At 40.5% G+C, this 16,344-nt stretch overlaps 1 protein-coding gene across 2 annotated transcripts in view; it reads left to right on the top strand.

Annotated features, from left to right (window-relative positions):
• The first annotated feature begins 12,711 nt into the window (after nucleotides 1-12,711).
• Nucleotides 12,712-16,344, top strand: part of tncb (tenascin Cb) — a 34,987-nt gene continuing 31,354 nt past the window's right edge. For both annotated transcript variants that reach the window (XM_085910620.1, XM_085910619.1), the window contains exons 1-2: nucleotides 12,712-13,522; nucleotides 14,514-15,734. In XM_085910620.1, coding sequence (XP_085766746.1) covers nucleotides 13,036-13,522; nucleotides 14,514-15,734 — 1,708 coding nt within the window. In that variant the 5' untranslated portion in view covers nucleotides 12,712-13,035. The remainder of the gene's footprint in view (nucleotides 13,523-14,513; nucleotides 15,735-16,344) is intronic.

The following is a 16,344-nucleotide window of genomic DNA, read 5'->3' as shown; positions in this document are numbered from 1 at the left end:
AAGATCCACACGCAAGCAAGCAGGATGACAAAAATAACATTTGATAGATAGATAGATAGATAGATAGATAGATAGATAGATAGATAGATAGATAGATAGATAGATAGATAGATAGATAGATAGATAGATAGATAGATAGATAGATAGATAGATGGATGGATGGATGGATGGATGGATGGATGGATGGATGGATGGATGGATGGATGGATGGATGGATGGATGGATGGATGGATGGATGGATGGATGGATGGATGGATGGATGGATGGATGGATGGATGGATGGATGGATGGATGGATGGATGGATGGATGGATGGATGGATGGATGGATGGATAGATAGATAGATAGATAGATAGATAGATAGATAGATAGATAGATAGATAGATAGATAGATAGATAGATAGATAGATAGATAGATAGATAGATAGATAGATAGATAGATAGATAGATAGATAGATAGATAGATAGATAGATAGATAGATAGATAGATAGATAGATAGATAGATAGATAGATAGATAGATAGATAGATAGATAGATAGATAGATAGATAGATAGATAGATAGATAGATAGATAGATAGATAGACAAGCAATGTAAGTGTTGAGTAAAACTGCAAGTTACAATTTCATGTCATTTACTATGAGCACAAACAAGTAAGTGTATGTCAAAGAGTAAGAAGTGTCATCTTGAGGCTTCCTCTGGTAAATTATTTCCTTTTTTTCACCTTTGGTAATACAATAGTGTTGATCTGCACAGCCTCCTTCCTCCCTTGTGCTGAATTGAAAGGGAATGGGTGGGGAGGCTCTTTGATTGCCATGGAATCGAGATGACTGTGTTCAGTCCCACAACGGCGCAGACTGCCATTTCTAACTGCGGTCGTCTAAAAACAAAATTGCCAAAAGAAACAAAACTCAACCCATGTGTGTTACAGTTAGAGTGCACGACAAGTCTAGTGTAGTCACAAAAATGGAGCCCATTGTCCATATGAAAACCATACATTCTGGTATTATTGACCCTTGTCTCACACCTTGAGGTTTTGGTGGTTCCACAGAGAACTTTCAGATTTTAAATTAGAACATGGTGTTTATTAAGTTATGGGAATGAATGGGGTAGTGTTTGATTCAAAACATGTCTGTCAAAAATGGGAGGGGGTGCTGATAAGGTTTGCTAATTTACATGAATGTCAAAGTTTCACCTAAAATCAGAGGATTTCAGCATTTCAAAACAATTGTTTAAAAATGGGTCAAAACCTGTTCAAAACTGATGTGTCGGTGCATTTAAGTTATTATTATTATTAAAATATTTATAATGTACTTTACATTTCAGAGAAATTTCAAGTGTTCGATCGTGAGAGCATCAACTCAAGTCACGGTGTGAATGTAAGAGTGGATGGTTGTCTGTCTCTTTATGTGCTCTGTGACTCACTGCCGACAAGTCCATGGTGAAAGTCAGCTGGGATAGGCTTCAGCCTCTTGTTACACTGAACAGTATAAGCAGTGTAGACAATGGGAAGAAAAACCTCTTTACTTCATTTCTACTTTGTGTCAAATAAACTTGCTATTAGAAATAATATTTTACTGAATTATATTCAGTTTTGACATTAGTCATTTATGTATCAAGCTACTTAGAATTTCCTGGATTTGTGTTTCTTACCTCAACCAGAGTTTGACAATTCGGCGACTCATTCATTATATGGGTTTTATATTGATTAATGATTTTTAATGAATTTGTCTAAGTGAAGTAAAATGTCTGCTCATGCATCTTTTAATTTGTGTATATTTTTTATCCTTCGTAGGGCTTAGGGAACGGTCTACCCCCTCTTAAATTGAGCTGATGCTGCCCCATTGCAGTCCCTGCTCTCACGTCCTTAAACGCAATGTTAATGTTGGGTGTGCATTCACTCTTATCTCACTTTCTATTGGCTCGCTGCTACAATTTGCAGCTAATGGACCACAGACACCCCCCAGTCTCTCTCTCTCTCTCTCTCTCTCTCTCTCTCTCTCTCTCTCTCTCTCTCTCTCTCTCTCTCTCTCTCTCTCTCTCTCTCTCTCTCTCTCTCTCTCTCTCTCTCTCTCTCTCCCTCCTCAGCCTTGAGGCATCCCGTTTCAGCTCTTTCGCTTTCAGTCACAATGCTGTGAAGAGGGTGAATGGGTGGGGGGCGTTTAAGAGAGCAGTAAGTGGGAGTGGAGTCTGACCGCAGAAGGTCCACTGTTTAAGCGAAAGGGAATTCTCTCTTTCATTTGCTCTCTCTTTCTCATTCAGGCACACACTCTCTAGCTCTCTCACCCCCTGTCTCTCTCTCTCTTTTCACTGGCTGCACAACATCAGCAGGCTCTCTTGGTGGACTCCAGTAAACACTCAAAGAGAGGAGAGAGAAGCAAGATGATGGCAAAGCTGTCAGTGCTCTGAGAGGTGCAGACTGCTGATAACAGGCTTGGCTGAGAAGCTGTTCACTACTGCTTGGGCAAACCTTGAGAAATCAGTGAAGTGGGCGTTGTGCAGAAGGTAAGTTCCCTTCTTTACCTGTATGGACAAGAAGCAAAATTGATTGACTTTTCGGATTGTTTAATTAATATAATACATGTATATAAGCAAAATTGACACATTTCACACCTTTGACCAATGGCTCTCCTGAATTTTTCCTCACTTCTGCGTATGTTAAAACATTTTTGTCAATCATTATTAGAATTTACTTCCTTGCTTCCTATAGTGATTATTTGTTTTATCAAGTGTAATGATGTCATTAACAATGACCTATGGTTCCAATATTAAAATTGTATTAGCTTGTATATTTTGTTAACTATCAGCAAATTGGCCACTTGTTTGGACTATCAGGTAACCATGACTGTTTTATGGACCGAGATATGTTGCAAATCAGACTAAAGTCGTACATTTTGATTATAGCCAATTGAGATGCTAGCTTACATATATCTTGGCACCAACTTTTTACTGACAAACTTTATCTTCTTGTCTCATTGTTAAAAAAAAAATTAAAGGGTGCTGTTTTCAAAAATGTATAAATGAGCTACTGTGTTAAGTACATTAGCTGTGGTTGGAGAAATAATAAAGAGTGCCACTGTAGGTGTGTGCGCATGTGTGTTCGTGCGTGTGCGTGTGTGTGTGCGCGTGTGCATGTGTGTGTGTGTTTTGACTGCCAGCCAGAGTAGGTCCAGATGTATACTTTATGGTACATGGCAGTAGACAGTGGGCTTGTGTAACCCAGGAAACAGACAGCTGCTTTACATTAGATGCTGCCGGTTGGTTCCTCTCTTAGATCTCCAGCATAGACACTGCAGGCTGAACACTGTCAGCTTCACAGACATACACACACAGTCACTGACAGTGTGATTCCATATCTCCAATTTCCGCATCAGCATCATTTGTTAGTTACTTCAGTCTCATGGGGGAGCTTGTGAAATGGGAAGCAGGCATCACTGAAAAGAAAGGATATTTGAATTTGTGAACCAACTATGTGTGAGAAGATATCAGATTTTATTTAATACCAAAATTTTCTGACTATAAGTCGCGGTTTTTGTTATAGTTTGGGTGGGGGGGCGATTTATATGTGACAAATTTTCAAAATTAAAAAATCTGCGATGTAGTGAAACCGCGATAAACGTACCGCGATGTAGCAAGGGATTTGAACTGCAAGTGACGTCACCTGTGCCGCGCGGCGGTTGTTCACATAAAGGACAAAGGATTCGATCACGGGATGATGAAGATGACGAAGATGACGAAGGGCCCCACGTACTACCGACATTATTAGCGTTTTTTTTTGTAAGTGACACGGAGGACAAAGAGTTTGAAGGATTTACTGATTTGGAGTGACACAGAAGGTTTGAAAAACTATTATGGCTTTTACGCACGCCCGGTCCTTCTCGACGAGAGCTCTCTTTCACCTCCGTGAATGGAAGTCGGGGGCCGGCGCTCGGCCGGGTGGCTGTCCGGGGACGGTGGATGGGGCTCAGACATGGCTTTTACGCACGCACGCTCCTATTCTATGGAGCTCTCTTCCACCTCCGTGGATGGAAGTCGGGGGCCGGCGCTCGGCCGGATGGCTGTCCGGGGACGGTGGATGGGGGTCGGACATGGCTTTTACGCACGCCCGAAAATTACGGTATATTTGTTTATGTACGATATAAAGCCCTTGTATCTTAGCTTCCATTGGCCTGACACTGTTCGCAGAAAATCTGAGAGTAAAGTAAGAGCTGTTGGGTGAAGAATGGTAATCATAGAAGGTGGAAAGTGAAGGAAGAGACCCACAGGATACCAGAGCATTGTGTGCTGCATGCTAATTATGTATGCTCCAAGTACAAGAAAGGATCTTGTCAATGTTTGTTGGTTGCAAATTAACGTTCAGTGAGGCTTTTGTACAATTTAACTGGTATGCCATTCAACTTTTGCAACTTTACATTATTTTAAGTAACACCATCTCTGCATACATAGTGAGAACTTGAGTACACAATGTGTGCTATCCATTCATAGGTGGTCTTTTAGGATTGTTTGGCTATATATGTGAGTCGGCACTCTAAGACAGTGACACTCAGCATAATGTTGAGTGGGAAATGGGCCTTTGTTTGGACAGCTGTTAGCTCCCTATGCCCCGTGCCCTACAAAGCATTATGAAAGGGCAGTTTTAACCCCACTTAGCTCCTTGACTGGTGATGGAGCACAAACAGTAATTGCAGATATTCATGAACATTTATGATTGGAAAGATTCAAGAGTGATGAGATCTGAAAACAATCATTGACTTCCACATACATTCAGAGGCATTCTTTAAATTGTAACCTAACCTGGTGTAATTTATGGTGACATTGTTTGGATAATTTCACCTAGACCGTACTGCTGATGTAAATATGACCACGTGTGGACCAGATGGTTCCAAAGAACAAGAATAACACAAGAACCAAACAACAGTAAATTTCAAGAAAATGAAATCTTCACAGTGGTACATCTGTTATTTGTGTTTGCCAGAGAAATATGCAGTGAGAGATCATAGAAATTTTACAGCAGTTCACTCTAAGAGAATGTGTTTGATCAATTACAAATTTAGTATTTATATTGTACACATGCCTGAATGATGAAAAATATTATTATGCACTAGAGAAAACCGGAGTGCTACTCTGAATATTTTTTAGCCTTTCTGAATGTAAGGACACAGAGGACAGTAGAAAATCCTATATTAATCTGTATTTATTGCTTATCACAATTGGCTCTGAAGGTAAATATAATCCCGCCTGCATTTAAGAGTATCAATATTTTGCTTCTCTTTTGATCTTAAAAAAAAAGAGGGTAGTGCAACCACACTTCCAGACTAACGCAGATTAGCCCCCTGTAATCCAAATATGGATCACTGCGTTTAAGGGTTAGGTTTAGCCAGATGGCTTTTAGTGTCCCTCTGTTGCTAATGTGTAAAGTAAAACGAGTGGAAGTCTTGAAGTGCTGATATTCAAGACTGCTTTGTGTAGGTCAGCCCACCATTGGATGAAGCCAACAGATGAACACATATGTTAGAGTCTTCACTATGACACTGTGCCTCCACTGGTGACCTCATACAAGAATGTCTACACCATAGGGGACTTGGAAAAGGATGGGGCTCCTTTTGAAAAAGGCAAAAAACTTGAATTGAAAAAAAAAATGTTGAAAAAAAAAAGCCAATGGAAGCCAATGAGCAGCCGACCTGAGGCACTAGGGTCATTAGACTCATACAAGTGTCTGAATGGATGACACTCCCAATTGGGACAGGCAACACGCTTCAGGCTTTCATCGCCGACAAGGACTAACAGATGTCCCACTATCTCTGCCAACTCACTCATCGCCTTTCTAGAGGAAGGAGAATTACTCCTGCTATCTATTAAAGGAAATTCATGAACAAATGTAAAATGCTCAAAAGAAAATACAATTTAAGATATGAACTCCCTCTAGCACCTATATCAAGATTTTATTTATCGTGTGCATAAAATGAGGTATTTTCTTTTGCAGAGTTTTTGATTGTTCTTTTTGATAAGCAGTGAGAAAGACAAAATGGGTCAGTGAGTATTCAGTGATTGGATCGCTTAGTTTGTCAGTCATGCTGCAAGACATTTTTTCGCAGATCTTTAGTACACTAGGCCACTCACGCCCTAAATAGGTTTGTCTGATCTTAAACTCCCCTAGGTTTTGTTTGTCAAAATGATTTCTCTGAGATTAATGCTTCTGATCATTATGTGAAGGAATGCCTTGGGGTACATTCTGACAAGGCCTACAACATCGGTTTACGTCATTAGCTTTTTACAATAGGCAGCCAGGTACATGCCAAATTTTTATTGTAATTATACTGCAACGCAAAAGCTGGAGAGAACAAAGTTGTAAGCATTTACAAGTCTTTGGACAAAACAGCAGGTGGATATGTTAATGCTATACACAAGGCTGCCAAGCCTCCGCACCACACAGACTAGACTAATAAAGCAAGATCGTGTAATGTTAAAAAGCTGATGAATAATGACTTGCATCCAACCTCTCCATCTGGACCCAGCAAGAACAGAAGCGGAAGACGGAGCCACTGCAGGGGAAGAGCCATAAAGAATATTGATGGGCCTCACAGCAAGAAGTCATCCAAATAACAATACAATACAAATGGGATTGAGCTCTGATTGCTGCACGGTTGACCTGGTGAGCACCGCTTCACATCCATTGTTTCCATATCTTCCCGTCAAAGTCGAAAATTGGTTTTGCTCGGAGAAATACTTTTTGGGGATGCTATCAGGCACGTCATCTGAAGCTTTCTATCGGCCCAGCAGCTCTGAAAAGCTGATTGGGGCTCAGCCTTGCCAGCGACTTTCCATATACCAGTAGTGTTTTTGCTGCATGATATCTTAAACCAGTGTGTTCAGGTCTTATCAGCAATGAACACACTAACCCTTACTACTCCTTTGTTATCTGTCATCAGACCCAATGGGATCAGGGTTGAGAGCCGATGAGCGTCGCCTCCGGACCTGTCAAAACCATTCCCTCCCAAATCATTATCTGTTTGGCGAGTCAACCATTGAAAATATGTAATCATAAGAGCAAGCATAAAATATTTTATGTACTGCCTCCAGTTAGATGTTTAAGATGGAAACACAGAGCTCATGCCTAATGGAAACCATGACCACTTTGAATGATTTCATTTTTTTATCATTATTAGTTAGCTGTATCTATTACTTATCGTCTCAGTTAATTTCCTTTTCAAGGAATCAGTACAGTCATAATATCCAGCAATGCATCACTTTGTCCATGAGCACACCAGTTATCTTTTTTATGCAGGTGTCAATGGTTTTTGTAGTTCAGCACAACAGCGACAGCCACATCTGTCATAACAGCCAGAAAGAGAAAATGGCGTGTGCCTTCCAGAGCGTGCGGTGATAAAATGTTAAAAACCTTTTCTGAGAACCAGCATAAAACTCAGCCATCAATCCCGATGGATCAGTCGACTCAAGCTATAGTTTTCTTCCTGGAAATTAATTTCTGTCTTTGAATTATCATAACTCACAGTTGTAGTGCTGTCCTCAGCAACTCGGTATCTCTCCAGCTATGACCTTGGTGGAGATGGCGGATCCAAATCAATACTCACCTGCTCGTGCTTTCTTTCACCTTCCAGGCACGTTGACTGTAGTCAATGTATTTATCCGCAAGTATGGTATTTCTTTAAGTCATGATTGAAGGCAATAATATGCTTGATTATTCATATGTCCATAGTTGGGGATCTTTCCCATCACAGAATGATGCCATTTCAAGGTTAAAGGAGCTCCAGGCAATAGTGCCTCATTCAGTCTTGAAATCATGACCCAAATTTGGATTCTGTCCCATTCAAAGCAACGGAGTTTTTGTCATGGATGACCTACTAAACAAACTTAATACATTCTTCAGAAATGAAAAGAAAACGTGCATCCGATCAAATATTCCTGCAATTCATTCTGGGAGTCGGGTTGTTGTTGTATTCACTGAATATTTACAGCTTGTACATACTAAGTGGGTTGTGTTGCTCCATTATTCAGTTTGTGTTGCCAAGACATCAGGCAGCTGCTGTGCAGTTTGTAAATATATTTATTTATTTATTTATTTATTTTTTAAATTTTTTTATTTATTTTTTTATTTATTTATTTAGAAATTCAGCCTTTGAAAATAATTTGTTCCAGTTTTGATTTGACAATGTATTTTTATTATTGTGGTTGTATTTCACTGTTAAGAGTCAAAATATTCGACACAATGCTGAATATGTTGCAGACCCCATGGACCAAGATTGAAAAACCCTGTTTGTATTCTGCAGAAAGCCTGCAGAACAAGATATTTTTCATAATTTATCTTCAACCTGCTATATGTGAAAATCTCACTGAACTACAAATATGTGTGTGAGCATTTGGGACTGGCTGAGTTTGAGAGAATTTCTAACTTCTGCTTGTATTAATAATACTGACCTGCTTGACAGCCTGGATACAAATTTCTAGCTGCCTGTGATCTGTGAGATTGCTAATAACTTTTCAGGAATTGAGGCAATGGGTCGTATCTTTTTTGACAGTGGCTGGTCTGTTTCCCGCCTATTTCATGTGTGTATTACAGGGATTGCCAACCGGTGGTCCCCGGTCCTCTAGTAGTCTGTGGCGGTATTGGAAGTGGTCCGCGAAATTGGAAATGGAAAACAATAGTAACATTTTTAAAAATAAAATGGATTTATTATTTAGACTTCAGTTATTTTTCAGCTAATTTTGTGAATCACTTAACCATCCAAATTATGCCAAATATAACTGAGATTCCCAAAATAAACATACAGATGCAAATAAATAGCCTGTATAGGTCTATCCTCCTTCGGTGCAAAATAGAATAATATTACGCCAAAGCAGTGGTCCCCGAGTTGCCTCTTGGTTATAATTGTGGTTACAAGGTTATTGCAAATGTGTTTGACATAATCATGATGTCAGTTTGAGGAATGTAGGTGAAGAGACTTTCTGAGCGACGTATCAATACACAATCCACATTGTGAAAGAGTATTCACATCTGTTGAGATAGTGCTATAGAGGAAATTGTTCTGCTTCCACAAAATTGAAATCGGTTATCTCTTCCTTGTTTTACAAATGTCAGCTCTTTAAACAATACCAGGTGCAAAGTAATGGTATGTTTTTTGTATTTCCTAGCTTTTATTTAACTAACAACCTATTCCACAAATGCTCGGGTTTAGTTTGTGGGTGTGTGTATGGGTTGTTACTTACAGGGATTTAAGAAAGTCGGTAATAACACTAATTTTGTACATGATAATGTGTGTCTTAAAAAAATAAAATAGATCCATACATTTAAAATTGTCTGGATGGTAGTAATGGGTTGTGAAATCGACTATTAATTTTAGCAACGATGGAAGCCTCAACACCATTTATTTGAGTGAGAGTCCTATTTTCTGTTGACCCTCACTGTCAAACTGGGTTCATGAAAGAACAGAGGACAATCGGGTTCAAATGATAAGAAAATGGAAAATTATTACCTAGTCATCACTCCTTCTGTCAGGCTGTCTACATTCTCCTGTGGAAAACTCGGTTTGACATGAATGGAATTTCAGACACTGATTGGTCTTGGAATACTGTTCACATTCACGCATGTTAATTAATAAGAAATTGATGCGTTGCTATTTGTTTTCAATGAACAAATCAGACAACATTGGAAATGACACTTAATACATTTCCAGATGACCACATTTAATTTAAAGTTACACATCTTGCCTTTTCAGACAATCCATAATTTTTTTACCAGTGTTTCCCCAAATCCCATATTAGCATACCTTCTTGTACTCGGGTCATCATTCCCTCGCCACCCATCCCCTCCACCTGTCTGTCCACCATAGGGGAGACAGACAGCTTCTAAGCCTCACCAAACGCCCCCCCCCCCCACCACCACCACCATTTGTGGGACTCAATACCTAACACACGATCTCTGCAAAACTGATGGATGCACATTTTAAAAACAAATTTCTCACCCATAATCAAACAATACTTATACACTCCATTTTCATTTCCTTTGCGTCAAATGTGTCTTGCTCTCTTTGGATGGATAATTTTCTGAATTCTGCGTGTACTGCAGTACATAGCAGCCAGTCAAGGTATAAGAGTAGACATGTTTCTCAGACGCTGTAGAAATTTGTTTCATCTATTTCTGAATAAAACAGTATCCTAGAGCCAGATTTTCCCACAAAGCTGCACTGGTCTGTTGAGGTTGCATTGTTTAGAGATCCATGTGGCGAGCAGCCAGCCTTCAAAGTGAGAAAGCCAACCATCCGGCCAGAACTAAAACCTGAGCTGCAACTCAAAGCAAGTTTTCAGCCATTTTGTTGATCTTATCCCTCGTTTAAGATGCTTTCCCGACTGGTGTGCAAGCCCCAATGAGCACAAGCGACATAGTGTGTCAGCAACTGAGACACTGAGAGGATTTCTGTACCCCCCTGGGTTTGGTTTGTCATCACTCCCAGCAGCGGGCTACATTATCACATTTGCAGTTCCCTACCTGTTTAATCATGAGATCGGTGGGTGAAGCCATGGGATCCTTCCGCACTTGAGCTCATCTGTCAGTTTGTCTAACCACACGTGGAGAAGAGAAGACTGAACATGTCTCGTGGATCAGAACCTGCTATGTCTTAACACTTACTGGCTGGCCAACAATTGCTCTGTTTTTGTTGTTCCCACATATGGCAGCATGTAATACAAACACACACACGCATATATATATATATATATATATATATATATATATATATATATATATATATATATATATATATATATATATATATATATATATATATATATATACACTAGTGTGTGTGTGAATAATTGTTTGTGTGCATGAGCAATTCACTAACGACTAGTCCTCGGACAGATATTATTCGCCTTCCACCCAAAGTCTGCTGCGAAAGCCTCATTAATACTGAATGCGATATATAGTTTTCTCCCACGTGTCTCGTAGTATATGTTAATTTGCTACAGGGAAGTTGTTGTTTGCTGCAGAGTTGAGAAGAGGCTCCTCCTTCTCCTCTGACAATAAATCAAAGTTTCGACATTGCCAGTGAATCAGATGGCCCGTGGTTGTGCTAAACGTTGGCTAATACTAAATGCTATCTTGGTTCCCCGACATGCATATGATTGTGGAACTATCTGTGCGAACTACATTGAATTTAAATGTAATCGAAACACTCAACTCATTTTCGGCCTGACCGCAGCATAATAAATACAAGTGACATTGAAAATGTACAAGTGACATTGAAAATGGATGGGTGGATATACCAGATGTCACACATTCAGGCATGTAAGAAAAGATGTCAGAATGAAAGGGATGAGTGAATAGCTCATGAGCTGTGCCTTGCTCTAGAGCAGCTCTCATCATCTAAGTAGCATCTGCCTTTTTTTTTTTTTTTTTTACAGCAGGAATTGAGCCTTCTAACTCCAAAGCCCAAGTCCTTAGAGATGAGCTACTGCTGAGTTGTCTCTTTATTAGGAGAAGCCTAGGGTTTATATGGTGTCAGTTCAAGCAGACTGTGGCTCAGATGAAGATCATATCGAGCCATTTTACGACCAATTTTTGTGGAAATCAAATTAATTCCAAAAAGGTTTACAGAGTACATGTTTCATGTGTTTGTGCCTTGCACAGTTTGACGCCTACACAGATACTCTGAACTTGATTAGTAATCTGGTATTCTTGCAAATAAAAAACACAGTCGTTACAAGGATGAGAACAAAAGCACAAGCTAAGCAATTTTTTCCATCATACCTTTTAAACAAATCATGTCTGTGAGAGGTTTGGTAAAAGGTAATGAGAATCATGTTACACAACTCAAAGAAGACCCAGTGGTTGCCAGGAAGGCTGTTTGGAAATGCTGACCTGCTATTTTCCAGGTAGCAGTGAAGCTGTAGACTGGTGTGCTTTTCAGGCTGCCCACAGATAGTTCAGCCATTCTATTCCCGTCAGCTGTCCCCAAGGGGGTTGCGGGTGTGTTGGAGCCTATCCCAGCAGTCATCGGGGAGTAGATGACGGACACCCTGAACTGGCCAATCCACTTTAACATGATTGTAAAAATTAGAACTAATAACTAGGTCTCAATATAGCTTCAACCGGTCAAAAACCAATCACAAATTTACTAGTGAGTTTGATGATTTGTTATTTCTTGGAATATAATTAGTACCTTTCATAGTTTGGTTTTCTGAGTGGTTTTACACGTTAATAACATGACAAAAGATACAAATACACTTCTGTCTTTCATAAATTTCTTTGAATGAAATACCACATTAACAGTACTGACAAGTTAATTCATAATTCACTCATTGGATCATACACTAACTGACCCATACCTTATCAAATTGAATCATAATCCCGCTGAATTGAATCAAATGAAATTGTTCCACTTTGAAATGCACCATTCTTGAATCATATTGCACCACATTGTGTCTGCTCATAGAAACACAGTAAGCAAGTTCAAATATGGCTATGCCTGGTAAAACATTGCAATCTCACTGAAAACCATAGAATAATGAAATTCTAGGTTCTGGCTGGTCTCTTCTTCGTCATTGCATGTGTGTGAACAGACAGAGAAAATAATGATGTTGATATAGTTGTATGGTACATCACTCAAGTTGGCATTTCAAGTTGTAATAATATATTATTGACCATCATCATGATGATGATGATTATATTGATAAACAGTGACAATATACTGTCGATTATTACACATTACTGGTATCTCCCAAAACCTTGCTTTATAGGGAGACATAAAGTGCAAGCCAATATCCAGCGTGGATATTCATCCACTTCAGGTCTGAGCAGGAATATTTACTTTATGGGGAAAATTATTTGTGTGTGCGTGTGTTTGTGTGCGTGCGTGTGCGCGTGCGTGCGTCTGTGTGTTTTAATATTGACTTGACAACGTCGAAGAAAAGAGTAAATCAAATCTTCGTCCTTTCCCTCACTTGTGTTTTCATTGTCTTTTATGAAAGGTCACAAAAGAAGAACAGTATAGACTTCACTCGGTGCGAGCGAAAGGTCATCATGGGGATGAAAGGCCTCATCTTGGGCTTTGTGATTGTGGCCATGGTCCTTCAGCTTTCCACCGCTGGCCTGGTTAAGAAGGTCATACGGCATCGCAGAGAGGCTTTAATGCCTAAGAAGAACCAAGAAAACCACACCCTGCCAAACCCTGAACACCCAGTCGTCTTCAACCACGTCTACAATATCAATGTTCCTTCAACATCCCTCTGTTCTGTGGACCTCGAGTCACCCGGCGGCACCGTGGCCAATCACAAGAATAGCCCACTGGACATGCAGAACACAGAGCACATGGAGCACACGGTGGATGGTGACAATCAGATTGTCTTTACCCACCGCATCAATATCCCCAAGCAGGCGTGTGGCTGCAACAATCAGCTACCTGATATAAAAGAAATCCTGAACAGACTGGAGATGTTGGAGTCGGAACTTTCCAGTCTGAGAGAGCAGTGTGGCAGTGGTGCAGGGTGCTGTGGATCTCAAGTGACTGGTAAGTTAAAATGTCATGCTGTATGCGGAATTTGGTGGAGAACATATGATATAAATAAATCTCTTTAAAAGCCTTGCTCAAAGTGCATGAAAAGACAGAAAAGAAAATCCATCACTACTGTTCCAGCAATTCCAACATCATTTCAAAACCTGATATCTTGTATAGTCATCTCAAACAACGCTCACTGTAGATGTAAAAATCAAAAGCTCACTGGCAAACTTTTAAATGCAAATTACTTCCCATTCTTCTTCAGTGCTGTCTACTGACACAAAAAGGATTGTCAAGGTTTCGGTGTGATACATAAATTGTGTCAGAGTGTGCTTTGAAGCAACACAAAATTTGCAACTTGAGATATCAAATAAAAATCTCACTCTGCTGAATGGCACTGACTTCATTAAGGAAGTGGGATTTTGATACGCTCTACAACACAAGTCACCAACCTTTTTGGAATACTGATTAGTGTGAAGGGCTACCAGTTTGATACACACTGCAATATATTACATCACATTGACATTAGCTCAAATTACCTTGAATGTTTTACAAATAATGTTATGATATATTCCTAATGATGATGACAATATTCATGGACGGATGGATGGATGGATGGATGGATGGATGGATGGATGGATGGATGGATGGATGGATGGATGGATGGATGGATGGATGGATGGATGGATGGACGGATGGACGGACAGATGGATATTAATTAATGTGAAGACACTGACCATGTTTGACACCACAATTAGAAAACAATGAAATTGGCTTCTCTTGTCTTAGTTTGATTGAGCGACCATACAAAAGGGTGTTTGCTAATGAAGATCATGAAAATGAAACAATAAGATGTAATAATGTGACTATAATCACTGATTCCGCTTCTGGTTTCAGAAAATTCAATGCTTAACAATGGATTAATACTACATGCTCATGTTAGCTTACTGAAGTGCGTTCAAAATCTTCTTGAAAAATGTCTTCTTCTTTTCTCATCTATCAGGTGAAGTGTCCACAAAGCCTTACTGTAATGGCCATGGAAACTGGAGTGCTGACACCTGCAGCTGTGTATGTGAGCCAGGATGGAAAGGCCCCAACTGCACAGAACCTGAATGCCCTAATGAATGCCAGGACCAGGGCCGCTGTGTGGACGGGAAATGTGAATGCTTTGAAGGCTTCAGCGGTGACGACTGCAGTACTGAGCTATGCCTGCTGGATTGCGGTGATTATGGGCATTGTGTTGAAGGGGCTTGCCTGTGCGAGGAGGGCTTCTTTGGGGAGGACTGCTCCCAGACAAACTGCCTCAACAATTGTCTGGGTCGTGGGCGTTGTGTTGATGACGAGTGTGTCTGTGATGAGCCGTGGACGGGCTTTGACTGCTCCGAGCTCATCTGTCCAAACGACTGCTACGACCGTGGACGCTGCATCAATGGCACTTGCTTCTGCGATGACGGCTTTGCCGGAGAAGACTGCAGTGAACTCACTTGTCCTGGCCATTGTAACAACCGCGGCATCTGTGTGAGCGGACTGTGTGTGTGTCAAAGCGGCTACAGCGGAGAAGATTGTTCCAAGCTTACATGTCCCCAGAATTGCAATGAGCGAGGCCATTGCTTCAATGGCAAATGCATCTGTGACCCGGGATTTGAAGGGGATGATTGCTCTGTTCTGTCATGCCCTGAAAACTGCAGCAACAAAGGGCAGTGCATAAATGGGGAATGTTTGTGTGATGAAGGATACCAAGGCGAAGACTGTAGTGAGCTGTCCTGCCCGAACAACTGTCAAGATCATGGGCGCTGTGTTGCTGGCCAGTGCATATGCAATAAAGGGTTCACCGGCGAGGACTGCAGCATCAAGACCTGTCCTAAAGACTGCATGGGACGTGGGGAATGTGTGGATGGCAAGTGTGTATGCTTTGCTGGTTTCACTGGGAAAGGATGTGGTGAACTGACCTGCCCCAATGACTGTCTCGGCCGTGGCCATTGTGTGAACGGTCAGTGTGTTTGTCACAAGGGTTTCACTGGTGAGGACTGCAGTAAGAAGACATGTCCTAAAAACTGTCTGGACCGAGGATATTGCAATGACGGCATCTGCGTATGCTACAAAGGCTTTGCTGGGCTGGACTGCTCCTTCCTAACTTGCCCCGGGGATTGCCAGAACCAGGGTCGCTGTGAAAATGGAGTGTGCCTCTGCGATGAGGGTTTCATTGGTGAAGACTGCTCTGCAGGTAAGGATAATAGCTGGATCATTGCTTTGGCTTTCAGATTTTGCTGTACTTACTAAACTGCTTGCAATGCACTCTCATTTGAGATCTGAATAGTATTATAACCTTAAACATAATAAATGCAATCATGCATAAACGTAGATTGTACACTATCGCACCTGCTTGACTTGCCATTCTTGCTCTTGGGGGAAAAACTACAATGATGATTCTTGTGAACGAATGAAAATCTGTAATTATTGAAATAATAAAATATTCCTTGGGTTACCCAAAAACAAATAATAGTTCATGTTAAATGAAAAAAAAAAAAAAACCAATAATGTGCCCATCCGATTCCGTGGTAATAATGCTCATTTTATTGTAAAGGGGTTGACGATTGCCATGCAACAGAAAGGGTAAAAATGAAAACACACCCAAGGCCCATTGGGAGTGATGAAACGTATATGCTAGCTGCTACTCCCTTCCCTATCCATTATCACCCTGTGATTGACTTGCAAACAGCCCAGACACTTGTCGGCTGTCGTGCTACAGGGAGTTTCTCTGATAAAGAATGTCCTTTCTTGGTCCAATTCAAAACCTTCCACAAGGTTTCGTTTAAAATATGTAGTTTGTTTTT

This window comes from Syngnathus leptorhynchus, chromosome 4, assembly GCF_054491065.1.
Source record: "Syngnathus leptorhynchus isolate UIUO chromosome 4, UIUO_Slep, whole genome shotgun sequence".
Classification (NCBI taxonomy): Eukaryota; Metazoa; Chordata; class Actinopteri; order Syngnathiformes; family Syngnathidae; genus Syngnathus; species Syngnathus leptorhynchus.
The sequence above is the reverse complement of the archived record's forward strand: the minus strand, read 5'-3'. Positions and strand labels throughout refer to the sequence as shown.